Here is a 14,050-nt window from a genome sequence, read left to right as displayed (position 1 = left end):
TATCTACTATCTGTGCAGCCACCTGTTTTAAGACTCTAGGATGCAGGCCATCCGGTCCAGGGGATTTGTCCACCTTCAGTCCCATTAGTTTGCCTGGTACTTTTTCTCTAGTGATAGTGATTGTTTTAAGTTCTTCCCTCCCTATATAGCCCCTTAATTATCTACTATTGGGATGCTTTTAGTGTCTTCTACCATGAAGACTGATACAAAATATTTGTTCAAAGTCCCTGCCATTTCCCTGTTCCCCATTATTAATTCCCCCGTCTCATCCAATAAGGAATCAACGTTTACTTTAGCTACTCTCTTCCTTTTTAAATACCTGTAGAAACTCTTACTGTCTGTTTTTATATCGCTTGCTAGTTTACTCTCATAATCTATCTTCTCCCTCTATTATTTATTTTGCTGGTTTCTATAAATTTCCCAATCCTCTGGCCTACCACTAATCTTCGCTACATTGTATGCCTTTGTTTTCAATTTGATTCCATCCTTAACTTTCTTAGTTAGCCACGGATGGTTCATCCTTCTCTGAGTCTTTCTTTCTCACTGGAATATATCTTTGCTGAAAGTTATGAAATATCTCCTTAAATGTTTGCCACTGCTTATCTACCGTCTTACCCTTCAATCTATTTTCCCAGTCCACTTTAACCAACTCTGTCTTCATACCTTTGTAATTGTCTTTAATAAGTTCAGGACACTAGTTTGAGACCAAGCTTTCTCAACCTCAAACTGAATGTGAAATTCTACCATGATATGATCACTCTTCCCTAGAGGATCCTTTACTATGAGATCATTAATTAATCCTGTCTCATTACACATTACCAGATCTAAAATAGTTTGCTCCCTGTTTGGTTCCACAAAGTATTGTTCTAAGAAACCATCCCGAATACACTCTATGAACTCGTCCTGACGCCTACTTTAGCCAATTTTATTTGTCCGATCAATATGAGGATTTAAATCGCCCATGGTTATTGCAGTACCTCTTGCAAGCCTCCATTATTTCTTGAGTTATACTCTGTCCGACAGTGTAGCTACTGTTCGGGGGCCTATAGACCACTCCCACCAGTGACTCCTTTCCCATTAATTCTTATCTCCATCCAAACTGATTCTACATCTTGATCCTCTGAGCCAATATCGTTTCTCACTAACGCACTGATCCCATCCTTTATTAACATAACTATCCCATCTCCTTTTCCTTTCTGTCTGTCCTTCCTGAAATGTTAAATATCCCTGAATATTCAGTTCCCAGCCTTGGTCACCTTGCAACCACGTCTCTGTAATGGCTATCAGATCATACCCGTTTGTATCTATTAATGCCGTCAACTCATCTATCTTGTTACAAATGCTGTGTGCATTCAGATAAAGAGCCTTTAATTTTGACTTTTTAACCATGTTTCCCTGCTCTGACCCCACTTCCTGATGTACTCTTATGTTTATACGCGCTGTCCCTTCCCGTCACTCTCTGGTTATCATTCCCCCTATCACCACCCAGCTCTATTGCCTTCTCCTTCTCCCCCCCCCTACCCTCCCCATTTAGTTGAAAGCCCTCTCTACAGCCTTAGTTATTCGATTCGCCAGGACACTGGTCCCGGTGGAACAGCTCCCCCTTACCCCAGTACTGGTGCCAGTGCCCCAGGAACCAAAACCCATTTCTCCCACACCGGTCTTTGAGCCACGTGTTTAACTCTCTGATCTTATTGACCCGATGCCAATTTGCTCGTGGCTCAGGTAGTAATCCTGTGATTATTACCTTTGTGGTTCTGATCTTTAATTTGGCCCCTAGCTGCTCATAATCCCTCAGCAGTTAGTTTTTTCAATTCTTGAATCAAAATGTGTTCTGTTTCAATTCAGTGCAACTTCTGTAAGAACGAGTTGTTTTTGCAGTCTTTACAGTTTTCTCCACCTTTGATGCCCGAGTCCCTGGAAAACCATTCCTCTCTCTCACCCTGGCCGTTCCCCTGGTACAGCCCTGATCTTCACTCCCTCATGTCCAAGGGACGCAGACTTGAACGATGTGGTGGACAAGTGGTTTAGTCACTCGCAGCCTGATCTGGCTGGAGCACACAAAGCATTATCGGGTCCTGCTCTCGTCTGCCAAATCGCTCACCATTCCAGAATGTAAAGCTAAACCCGGCTTCTATTCTCCATGCCAACCGTCTTTTTAAACCCCTGAATATCATCATCACAGGCGGTCCCTCGAACGAGGATGACTCGCTTCCACAAGAGTTCTCAGGTGTTTCGATGAAGGACCTGATGTTCCAGTCCTGAACTCCAGTTGAGGGGGTGGAAGATGGCTGTGGGTGGATTGTTTTAACGTGGGGTGACCATTGTACACCAGCCACCACACGGGCTTGACAGAGCGAGGTCTTGGTCCAGTGGCAAGGGTTACCCAGGACGACTGGAGACCTGCTCTGCTGCACAGACCTAGTGCGCTCACATATCGCAGTGTGGGCTGGGCCCCATACCCTCATTCACCGCACCTCCGCCCCGATCCCTCGCCGAACCTCTGCCACAAACATTCGCCGAACCTTCGCCACGATTGTTGAGTCCTTAACTCTTAAACGTAATCGCACGAGGCACGTACTGCAGACACAGTCACTCTGGGACCTTCACCTTTATTACCAGGACCAAGGAGTGCTGGCCCTGCGAGGAACCACCCCTTATAGACCTGAATCTCCAGGTAAGGAGTGTCTCCCACAAGTACACCCCCTGTGGTCAAGGTGTGCATTTCTAGTAAGTCTGTACAGTATGTAGTGGTTACCTGAGGGTTACAATTGTATAAGGGTTACAGCAGTATGCTGGTTACAGACATGACATCACCTCCCCCCTCACGTCTTTTTGTGTCAACGGTTAAGTCTATCGGGTGGTCGGCGCTCTCTCGTGGAGCGCCGCAGTTGTGGCTCTGGTGGCTGAGCCTTGGCATGTGTCTCTGTTACCTGAGGTGATTCCGGGCTGGCCGCAGGGACTGTGCATGTTGTGGATTGTCCTTGTTGCTCGTCCACTGGCAGTGGTGTGCATGACATCTCATGCTCCTCTTCATGTTCATTGGTGTCAATGCTGAACCTTTTCTTCACTTGGTCCAAGTGTTTGCGGCATATCTGCCCATTGTTTAGCTGGAACCAATGTCCTAGGGGGAGTGTTTGCTAGTGCTGTTGGGGAGGAGTTAAACTAATATGGCAGGGGGATGGGAACCAATGCAGGGAGACAGAGGGAAACAAAAAGGAGGCAAAAGCAAAAGACCGAAAGGAGATGAGGAAAAGTGGAGGGCAGAGAAACCCAAGGCAAAGAACAAAAAGGGCCACTGTACAGCAAAATTCTAAAAGGACAAAGGGTGTTAAAAGAACAAGCCTGAAGGCTTTGTGTCTTAATGCAAGGAGTATCCGCAATAAAGTGGATGAATTAACTGTGCAAATAGATGTTAATAAATATGATGTGATTGGGATTACGGAGACGTGGCTCCAGGATGATCAGGGCTGGGAATTCAACATTCAGGAAGGATAGAATAAAAGGAAAAGGAGGTGGGGTAGCATTGCTGGTTAAAGAGGAGATTAATGCAATAGTTAGGAAGGACATTAGCTTGGATGATGTGGAATCCATATGGGTACAGCTGCAGAACACTAAAGGGCAAAAAACGTTAGTGGGAGTTGTGTACAGACCTCCAAACAGTAGTAGTGATGTTGGGGAGGGCATCAAACAGGAAATTAGGGGTGCATGCAATAAAGGTGCAGCAGTTATAATGGGTGACTTTAATATGCACATAGATTGGGTTAACCAAACTGGAAGCAATACAGTGGAGGAGGATTTCCTGGAGTGCATAAGGGATGGTTTTCTAGACCAACATGTCGAGGAACCAACTAGGGGGAGGCCATCTTAGACTGGGTGTTGTGTAATGAGAGAGGATTAATTAGCAATCTCGTTGTGCGAGGCCCCTTGGGGAAGAGTGACCATAATATGGTGGAATTCTGCATTAGGATGGAGAATGAAACAGTTAATTCAGAGACCATGGTCCAGAACTTAAAGAAGGGTAACTTTGAAGGTATGAGACGTGAATTGGCTAGGATAGATTGGCGAATGATACTCAAGGGGTTGACTTTGGATGGGCAATGGCAGACATTTAGAGACCACATGGATGAACTACAACAATTGTACATTCCTGTCTGGTGTAAAAATAAAAAAGGGAAGGTGGCTCAACCATGGCTATCAAGGGAAATCAGGGATAGTATTAAAGCCAAGGAAGTGGCATATAAATTGGCCAGAAATAGCAGTGAACCCGGGGACTGGGAGAAATTTAGAACTCAGCAGAGGAGGACAAAGGGTTGATTAGGGCAGGGAAAATGGAGTACGAGAAGAAGCTTGCAGGGAACATTAAGACGAATTGCAAAAGTTTCTATAGATATGTAAAGAGAAAAAGGTTAGTAAAGACAAATGTAGGTCCCCTGCAGTCAGAATCAGGGGAAGACATAACTGGGAACAAAGAAATGGCAGACCAATTGAACAAGTATTTTGGTTCGGTATTCACTAAGGAGGACACAAACAACCTTCCGCATATAAAAGGGGTCAGAGGGTCTAGTAAGGAGGAGGAACTGAGGGAAATCCTTATTAGTCGGGAAATTGTGTTGGGGAAATTGATGGGATTGAAGGCCGATAAATCCCCAGGGCCTGATGGACTGCATCCCAGAGTACTTAAGGAGGTGGCCTTGGAAATAGTGGATGCATTGACAGTCATTTTCCAACATTTCTTTGACTCTGGATCAGTTCCTATCGAGTGGAGGGTAGCCAATGTAATCCCACTTTTTAAAAAAGGAGGGAGAGAGAAAACAGGGAATTATAGACTGGTCAGCCTGACATCGGTAGTGGGTAAAATGATGGAATCAATTATTAAGGATGTCATAGCAGCGCATTTGGAAAGAGGTGACATGATAGGTCCAAGTCAGCATGGATTTGTGAAAGGGAAATCATGCTTGACAAATCTTCTGGAATTTTTTGAGGATGTTTCCAGTAGAGTGGACAAGGGAGAACCAGTTGATGTGGTATATTTGGATTTTCAGAGGCTTTTGACAAGGTCCCACACAAGAGATTAATGTGCAAAGTTAAAGCACATGGGATTGGGGGTAGTGTGCTGACGTGGATTGAGAACTGGTTGTCAGACAGGAAACAAAGAGTAGGAGTAAATGGGGATTTTTCAGAATGGCAGGCAGTGACTAGTGGGGTACCGCAAGGTTCTGTGCTGGGGCCCCAGCTGTTTACACTATACATTAATGATTTGGACAAGGGGATTAAATGTAGTATCTCCAAATTTGCGGATGACACCAAGTTGGTTGGCAGTGTGAGCTGCGAGGAGGATGCTATGAGGCTGCAGAGCGACTTGGATAGGTTAGGTGAGTGGGCAAATGCATGGCAGATGAAGTATAATGTGGATAAATGTGAGGTTATCCACTTTGGTGGTAAAAACAGAGAGACAGACTATTATCTGAATGGCGACAGATTAGGAAAAGGGGAGGTGCAACGAGACCTGGGTGTCATGGTACATCAGTCATTGAAGGTTGGCATGCAGGTACAGCAGGCGGTTAAGAAAGCAAATGGCATGTTGGCCTTCATAGCGAGGGGATTTGAGTACAGGGGCAGGGAGGTGTTGCTACAGTTGTACAGGGCCTTGGTGAGGCCACACCTGGAGTATTGTGTACAGTTTTGGTCTCCTAACTTGAGGAAGGACATTCTTGCTATTGAGGGAGTGCAGCGAAGGTTCACCAGACTGATTCCCGGGATGGCGGGACTGACCTATCAAGAAAGACTGGATCAACTGGGCTTGTATTCACTGGAGTTCAGAAGAATGAGAGGGGACCTCATAGAAACGTTTAAAATTCTGACGTGTTTCGACAGGTTAGATGCAGGAAGAATGTTCCCGATGTTGGGGAAGTCCAGAACCAGGGATCACAGTCTAAGGATAAGGGGTAAGCCATTTAGGACCGAGATGAGGAGAAACCTCTTCACCCAGAGAGTGATGATCCTGTGGAATTCTCTACCACAGAAAGTTGTTGAGGCCAATTCACTAAATATATTCAAAAAGGAGTTCGATAAAGTCCTTACTACTCGGGGGATCAAGGGGTATGGTGAGAAAGCAGGAATGGGGTACTGAAGTTGCATGTTCAGCCATGAACTCATTGAATGGCGGTGCAGGCTTGAAAGGCCGAATGGCCTACTCCTGCACCTATTTTCTATGTTTCTATCTATGTTTCTGTGGATCACCACGACTCTATTTCCTTCTTTGCCAATTATGGTGTCCTCCAGCCACTTGGGTCCCAATGCATGGTTAAGTACAAATACAGGATCATCTATTTCTATACACCTCTCCCTTGAATTACGATCATGGCACTCGGTTTGGGACTGGCGCTTGCCCTCAACAATGTCTGCCAGGGTTGGGTGGATGAGGGACAGCCGTGTTTTGAGCGTGCGTTTCATGAGATGTTCCGATTCCCGTGAGCGAGTGCGGGCGGGACCTGTAGGCCAGCAGGAGGCGCGATAGGCGGCACTGCAGAGAGGGTCCTTGGATGCGGAGCATGCCCTGTTTTATGACTTGGACCGCCCGTTCCGCCTGGCCATTGGAAGCCGGCTTGAAAGACGCCGTCCGGACATGTTTGATGCCATTGCCCGACATAAACTCCTGGAATCCATGGCTGGTGAAACACGAGCCATTGTCGCTGACCAGGATGTCTGGCAAGCCACGGGTCGCGAAAACCGTGTGCAGGCTCTCCACAGTGATGGATGTCGTGCACGAGTTTAATATGATGCACTCGATCCATTTCGAGTACGCATCGACATCGATCAGGAACATTTTTCCCATGAATGGGCCCGTGTAGTCTACGTGAATGCGTGACCATGGTCTGGTGGGCCAGGGCCAAGGGCTGAGTGGGGCCTCCCTGGGGGCATTACCCAGCTGGGCACACATCATGCACCTGCGAACCCAATGTTCCAGGTCTGAGTCAATCCCTGGCCACCATACATGTGACCAGGCAATGGCCTTCATTAACACGATGCCAGGGTGCTCGCTGTGGAGTTGCCTGATGAACGCTTCCCTTCCTTTCTGGGTCATGACTACCCAGCTGCCCCATAGCAGACAGTCGGCTCGGATGGAGAGCTCATCCACCCGTCTCTGAAACGGTCTGACCTCCTCGGGGCACACCCTGTGTGCGGGCGCCCAATCCCCAGTCAGGACACATTTCTTTATCATGGATAGGAGGGGTTCTCTGATGGTCCAGAGTTTGATCTGGCGGGCTGTGATGGGGGAGCCCGCAGTGTCAAAAGCCTCAATGGCCATCACCATCTCGGTGCTCTGCTCCGACGCCCCCTCGGTGGTGGCCAGTGGGAGCCTGCTGAGCGCGTTTTCGGTGCTTGGTCGGTGCCGTATGGTGTAGTCATATGTAGCCAGCGTGAGAGCCATCACTATGTGAGCTGACACATTTGCATTGACCGCCTTGTTGTCGGACAACAGAGAAGTTAACAGCTTGTGGTCTGTTTCTAACTCGAACGGTCTGCCGAAAAGGTACTGGTGCATTTATTTCACACCATAAACACAGGCGAGTGTTTCCTTCTCGACCGCGCCGTATCCACGCTCTGCCTGGGAGAGCGACCTGGAGGTGTAAGCCACTGGTTGGAGTCGGCCGTCATCGTTGCCCTGCTGCAACACACACCCAACTCCGAATGATGACGCATCGCATGTTAAAACCAGTTTTTTACAGGGGTCATACAACGTTAACAGTTTGTTTGAACAAAGCAGGTTCCGCGCCCTGTTGAAAGCCGGTTCCTGACAGTCCCCCCAGAACCAGTCACGACCCTTATGCAGGAGCACATGTCACAGCTCCAACAATGTGCTAAAGTCCGGCAGGAAGTTCCTGAAATAGTTCACAAGTCCCAGGAATGATTGCAACTCCGACGTGTTGCCGGGCCTGGGCGCCCGACAGATCACCTCCGTTTTTGATTCAGTGGGCCGGATCCCGTCTGCGGCAACCCTCCTGCCCAAAAACTCCACCTCTGGGGCCAAAAACACACACTTGGCCTTTTTCAGCCGCAAGCCTACCCGATCCAATCAGTGTAGCACCTCCTCCAGGTTGTGGAGGTGTTCCTCGGTGTCTCGACCCGTTATTAGGATGTCGTCCTGGAATACGATCGTTCCAGGAATGGGTTTGAGCAAACTTTCCATGTTTCTCTGAAAGATAGCTGCTGCCGAACGAATGCTAAACGGACACCTGTTGTAGATAAATAATCCCTTGTGTGTGGTGATGGTGGTCAGAAGCTTGGATTCTTCAGTCAGTTCCTGAGTCATGTCGGCCAAAGTGAGGTCCAGCTTCGTGAACAGCTTACCACCTGCCAGTGTGGCAAAAAGGTCCTCCGCTCTCGGGAGCGGGTATTGGTCTTGCAGCGACACTCGGTTGATGGTTGATCGTCACAAATCCTGACCAAGCCGTCTGCTTTGAGGACGGGAACAATGGGACTGGCCCAGTCGCTGAATTCAACGGCCGAAATTATGCCCTCTCTGAGCAGCCTGTCCAATTCACTTTCAATTTTCTCACGCATCACATACGGCACCGCTCTGGCTTTGTGGTGCACTGGTCTGGTGTCCGGAGTGATGCGTATCACTACTTTTGTGCCCTTGAACGTTCCGACACCAGGTTGAAACAGTGACCTGAATTTTTGTAGGACCTGTGAGCATGAACTTCGCTCCACAGATGAAATGGCATACACATCCCCCCATTTCCAATTCATCTCAGCTCCCAACTCCTTCCCAAAAGCACGGGGCCATTTCCCGGAACAATCCAGAGTGGCAGCCGGTTGTGACCCATTGTGTGTTACCACCAAGTTTGCACTGCCTAGCACTGGGATGATCTCTTGGGTGTACGTCTGTAGCTGCGTATTAATTCGTTCCAGTTTGGGCCTGCTAGCTCTGTGTGGCCATAGTCTCTCAAATTGTTGTACACTCATGAGGGACTGACGAACTCTCGAGTCCAGCTCCATGCCATTCAATAAAACTTTCATCATCATGGGTGGCGTTTTAGTGTATGAGCTGTGGACGTCAGCCACATGAACCCGCTGAACTTCAGCATCCATGGCTTTACCCCACGCATTGTCCTGCACTGCAAGCCGCTCGCCTGATTCCTCTGTCTCATAGATTAGTCTCGCTACCGGCTGTGTGCAAACCCTAGCCAAATGTCCTCTGGCATTACAATTCCTACAGACGAACTGCTGAAATTTGCAGCTTTTCGCATAATGTCTGCCCCCGCATCTCCAGCATTGGCTGAGATCGTTGTTCACAAAAGGACTGTCAGCAGGCATTCCTCTCTGATTGTTCCCTTGGTTGTTTCTAAACACTCTGATGGTGGGTGTTAATGGTCCCCTTGATGCCGTAAATTGCCGCTTCCCTCTCCATTGTCCCTATCGGGGGCCCACCTTGGAGTCTGTTTCAGCTTGGGCAGTTACAAAATGCCTTTGTCTGACTGCGAGATCCTGAGCCGCGTTTATCACGTTAATTCCTTGGTCCGTCGCCACGTTGGACCCAGGACTACTCGCGTAAATTAGCTTGGTCTCTTCTTCCCCCGCTATGAAAGTTTGAGCTTTCAATGCTGCCCCTTCTAGAGTCAAGTCCTTGGTCTCTATGAGCTTCCTGAAGATCCCAGTATGGCTAATGCCCTTAATGAAAAAATCCCTTAACATCTCCCCCCTGCAGGCGTCTGAGAACTTACAGAGGCTGGCCAAGCGCCCAAGTCTGCCACGAAGTCCGAGATGTTTTGCCCTTCCCGACGTCGGTGTGTGTAGAACCGGTGCCGGGCCATGTGTATGCTGCTCGCCGGTTTTGTGTGTTCGCTGATCAGCTGGCTGAGCTCTTCAAAAGACTTGTCGGCCGGTTTGTGGGGTGCGAGCAGGTCCTTCGTCAGCGCGTACGTTTTTGTCCCGCAGCTTGTTAGTAGATGCGCCCTCCACTTGTCAGCCGCATCCTCCCCCAGCCAGTCCTTCGTGACAAAGGTCTGCTGGAGTCTCTCCACAAAACCATCCCAGTCCTCACCCACACAGTAACGTTCCTCTGAGCTACTGGTGGCCATCCTCTGGGCTCAGTGATTCCTGTTTCCCATCGCCAGGTGTTGAGTCCTTAACTCTTAAATATAATCACACGAGGCACGTACTGCAGACACAGTCACTCTGTGACCTTCACCTTTATTACCTGGACCAAGGAGTGCTGGCCCTGTGAGGGACCTCCCCTTATATACCTGAATCTCCAGGTAAGGAGTGTCTCCCACAAGTATACCCCCTGTGGTCAAGGTGTGCATTTCTAGTAAGTATGTACAGTCTGTAGTGGTTACCTGAGGGTTACAATTGGATAAGGGTTACAGTAGTATGCTGGTTACATACATGACAATGATCACCCACTGAACCTCAGCCAGGATCCCTTCCCGTTCCTCTGCTGTCCCAGGGCCCCATCAATGCTCCTGCCCACGCTCCAAGCAGCGACCTGGGTCCTGGATGACATCACCCAGTCGCCTGCCTCTAGGCCGTCGTGCACTTGGAGCAGCTCGTGGTACGTCCAGCTCTGAGACTTCCCGACCTGTGGAGCTGTTCTCTCAGGTCGGAGGTCTGGCGGGGGGGTCACGATGTTCTCTCTCAGGTCGGAGGTCTGGCGGGGGGGGTCACGATGTTCTCTCTCAGGTCGGAGGTCTGGCGGGGGGGGTCACGATGTTCTCTCTCAGGTCGGGGGTCTGGCGGGGGGGGTCACGATGTTCTCTCTCAGGTCGGGGGTCTGGCGGGGGGGGTCACGATGTTCTCTCTCAGGCCGGAGGTCGGGGGGGACACGATGTTCTCTCTCAGGTCGGAGGTCGGGGGGGACACGATGTTCTCTCTCAGGTCGGAGGTCGGGGGGGACACGATGTTCTCTCTCAGGTCGGAGGTCGGGGGGGACACGATGTTCTCTCTCAGGTCGGAGGTTGGGGGGGACACGATGTTCTCAGGTCGGAGGTCGGGTGGGGGGGACACGATGTTCTCTCGGAGGTCGGAGGTCGGGGGGACACGATGTTCTCGGGTCGGAGGTCGGGGTGGACACGATGTTCTCTCGGAGGTCGGGGGCCATGATGTTCTCTCTCAGGTCGGTGGGGGACATGATGTTCTCTCTGGGTGGTGTGTGGGGGGGGGGTCTGGGTGTTGTGGGGGGGGGGGTCTGGGTGTTGTGTGGGGGGGGGTCTGGGTGTTGTGTGGGGGGGGGTCTGGGTGTTGTGGGGGGGGGTCTGGGTGTTGTGTGGGGGGGGGTCTGGGTGTTGTGGGGGGGGGGTCTGGGTGTTGTGTGGGGGGGGTCTGGGTGTTGTGTGGGGGGGGGTCTGGGTGTTGTGTGGGGGGGGGTCTGGGTGTTGTGTGGGGGGGGGTCTGGGTGTTGTGGGGGGGGGGTCTGGGTGTTGTGGGGGGGGGGTCTGGGTGTTGTGGGGGGGGGGGTCTGGGTGTTGTGGGGGGGGGGGGTCTGGGTGTTGAGGGGGGGGGGGTCTGGGTGTTGTGTGGGGGGGGGTCTGGGTGTTGTGGGGGGGGGGTCTGGGTGTTGTGGGGGGGGGTCTGGGTGTGTGTGGGGGGGGGGGTCTGGGTGTTGTGGGGGGGGGTCTGGGTGTTGTGTGGTGGGGGGGGGGGGTCTGGGTGTTGTGTGGTGGGGGGGTCTGGGTGTTGTGTGGTGGGGGGGTCTGGGTGTTGTGGGGGGGGGGTCTGGGTGTTGTGGGGGGGGGGTCTGGGTGTGTGTGGGGAGGGGGGGTCTGGGTGTTGTGGGGGGGGGTCTGGGTGTTGTGGGGGGGGGGTCTGGGTGTGTGTGGGGGGGGGTCTGGGTGTGTGTGGTGGGGGGGGGGGTCTGGGTGTGTGTGGTGGGGGGGGGGGAGGTCTGGGTGTTGTGTGGGGGGGTCTGGGTGTTGTGGGGGGGGGGTCTGGGTGTTGTGTGGGGGGAGGTCTGGGTGTTGTGTGGGGGGGGGGTCTGGGTGTTGTGTGGGGGGGGGTCTGGGTGTGTGGGGAGGGGGGGTCTGGGTGTGTGTGGGGAGGGGGGGTCTGGGTGTGTGTGGGGAGGGGGGTCTGGGTGTTGTGTGGGGAGGGGGGGTCTGGGTGTTGTGTGGGGAGGGGGGTCTGGGTGTTGTGTGGGGAGGGGGGGTCTGGGTGTTGTGTGGGGGGGGGGGTCTGGGTGTGTGGGGAGGGGGGGTCTGGGTGTGTGGGGAGGGGGGGTCTGGGTTGTGTGTGGAGGGGGGGGTCTGGGTGTTGTGTGGGGGGGGGTCTGGGTGTTGTGTGGAGGGGGGGGTCTGGGTGTTGTGTGGGGGGGGGGGTCTGGGTGTGTGTGGAGGGGGGGTCTGGGTGTTGTGTGGGGGGGGGGGTCTGGGTGTTGTGTGGGGGGGGGGTCTGGGTGTTGTGTGGGGGGGGGGTCTGGGTGTTGTGTGGGGGGGGGGTCTGGGTGTGTGGGGGGGGGGGTCTGGGTGTGTGGGGAGGGGATGTCTGGGTGTGTGGGGAGGGGGGGGTCTGGGTGTTGTGTGGGGGGGGGGGTCTGGGTGTGTGGGAGGGGGGTTTCTGGGTGTTGTGTGGGGGGGGGGGTCTGGGTGTGTGGGGAGGGGGATGTCTGGGTGTTGTGTGGAGGGGGGGTCTGGGTGTTGTGTGGGGGGGGGGTCTGGGTGTGTGGGGAGGGGGGGTCTGGGTGTTGTGGAGAGGGGGGGTCTGGGTGTTGTGTGGGGGGGGGGGTCTGGGTGTGTGGGAGGGGGATGTCTGGGTGTGTGTGGGAGGGGGGTCTGGGTGTTGTGTGGGGGGGGGGGTCTGGGTGTGTGGGGGGGGGGGTCTGGGTGTGTGGGGGGGGGGGGTCTGGGTGTGTGGGGAGGGGGATGTCTGGGTGTGTGTGGAGGGGGGGTCTGGGTGTTGTGTGGGGGGGGGGTCTGGGTGTGTGTGGGGGGGGGGTCTGGGTGTGTGTGGAGGGGGGGTCTGGGTGTGTGTGGGGGGGGGGTCTGGGTGTGTGGGGAGGGGGATGTCTGGGTGTGTGTGGAGGGGGGGGTCTGGGTGTGTGTGGAGGGGGGGTGGGTCTGTGTGTGGGGGGGGGGTCTGGGTGTGTGGGGAGGGGGGTCTGGGTGTTGGGGAGGGGGGGTCTGGGTGTGTGGGGAGGGGGGGTCTGGGTGTGTGGGGAGGGGGGTCTGGGTGTTGTGGGGAGGGGGGGGTCTGGGTGTGTGGGGAGGGGGGGTCTGGGTGTGTGGGGAGGGGGGGGTCTGGGTGTTGTGGGGAGGGGGGGGTCTGGGTGTGTGGGGAGGGGGGGTCTGGGTGTTGTGTGGAGGGGGGGTCTGGGTGTTGTGTGGGGGGGGGTCTGGGTGTGTGGGGAGGGGGGGTCTGGGTGTGTGGGAGGGGGGGGGGTCTGGGTGTTGTGGGGGGGGGGGTCTGGGTGTGTGGGGAGGGGGGGTCTGGGTGTGTGGGGAGGGGGGGTCTGGGTGTTGTGGGAGGGGGGGGTCTGGGTGTTGTGGGGAGGGGGGGTCTGGGTGTGTGGGGAGGGGGGGTCTGGGGGTGTGTGGGGGGGGGGTCTGGGTGTTGTGTGGGGGGGGGGTCTGGGTGTTGTGTGGGGGGGGGGGGTCTGGGTGTTGTGTGGGGGGGGGGTCTGGGTGTTGTGTTGGGGGGGGGGGGTCTGGGTGTTGTGTTGGGGGGGGGGGGGGTCTGGGTGTTGTGTGGGGGGGGGGGTTCTGGTGTCTCACTGCCCCGCCCTGTCTGACAGTGCCTGTACCGGTTGTTTTCAGAGTGTGTTTGACGAGCTGGAGGGTGAGGAGATGCGCCGTGCTCGAACCCGATCAAACCCCTTCGAGACGATCCGGGGCGTCTTCTTCCTCAACAGGTACCAGTGCCCAGAGCGGGAGCTTGTGGGAGGGGTGGGATGCTTGGGGTGCCGGGGACTGGGGGAGGGGAGTACAGGGGCTGGGGGAGGGGGGAGTACAGGGGCTGGGGGAGAGGGGTGGGGGAGGGCCGGGAGGGGGGTAGGGGTGCGGGGGGAGCGGGGGAGGGGATGCGCGGGCTGTGGGCGGGGCGGTCCAGGTGC

The 14,050-nt window shown here is 53.9% G+C and overlaps 1 protein-coding gene across 1 annotated transcript in view; it reads left to right on the top strand.

Moving 5' to 3' along the window:
* The window catches only part of LOC139242555 (cap-specific mRNA (nucleoside-2'-O-)-methyltransferase 1-like), a 64,591-nt gene that overhangs the window by 18,977 nt on the left and 31,564 nt on the right, over nucleotides 1-14,050 (top strand). The window contains exon 6 of the mRNA XM_070870414.1: nucleotides 13,755-13,920. Coding sequence (XP_070726515.1) covers nucleotides 13,755-13,920 — 166 coding nt within the window. The remainder of the gene's footprint in view (nucleotides 1-13,754; nucleotides 13,921-14,050) is intronic.

This window comes from Pristiophorus japonicus, unplaced genomic scaffold (genome assembly GCF_044704955.1).
Source record: "Pristiophorus japonicus isolate sPriJap1 unplaced genomic scaffold, sPriJap1.hap1 HAP1_SCAFFOLD_1371, whole genome shotgun sequence".
Taxonomy (NCBI): domain Eukaryota; kingdom Metazoa; phylum Chordata; class Chondrichthyes; family Pristiophoridae; genus Pristiophorus; species Pristiophorus japonicus.
This window is presented reverse-complemented; position numbering and strand designations above follow the sequence as displayed.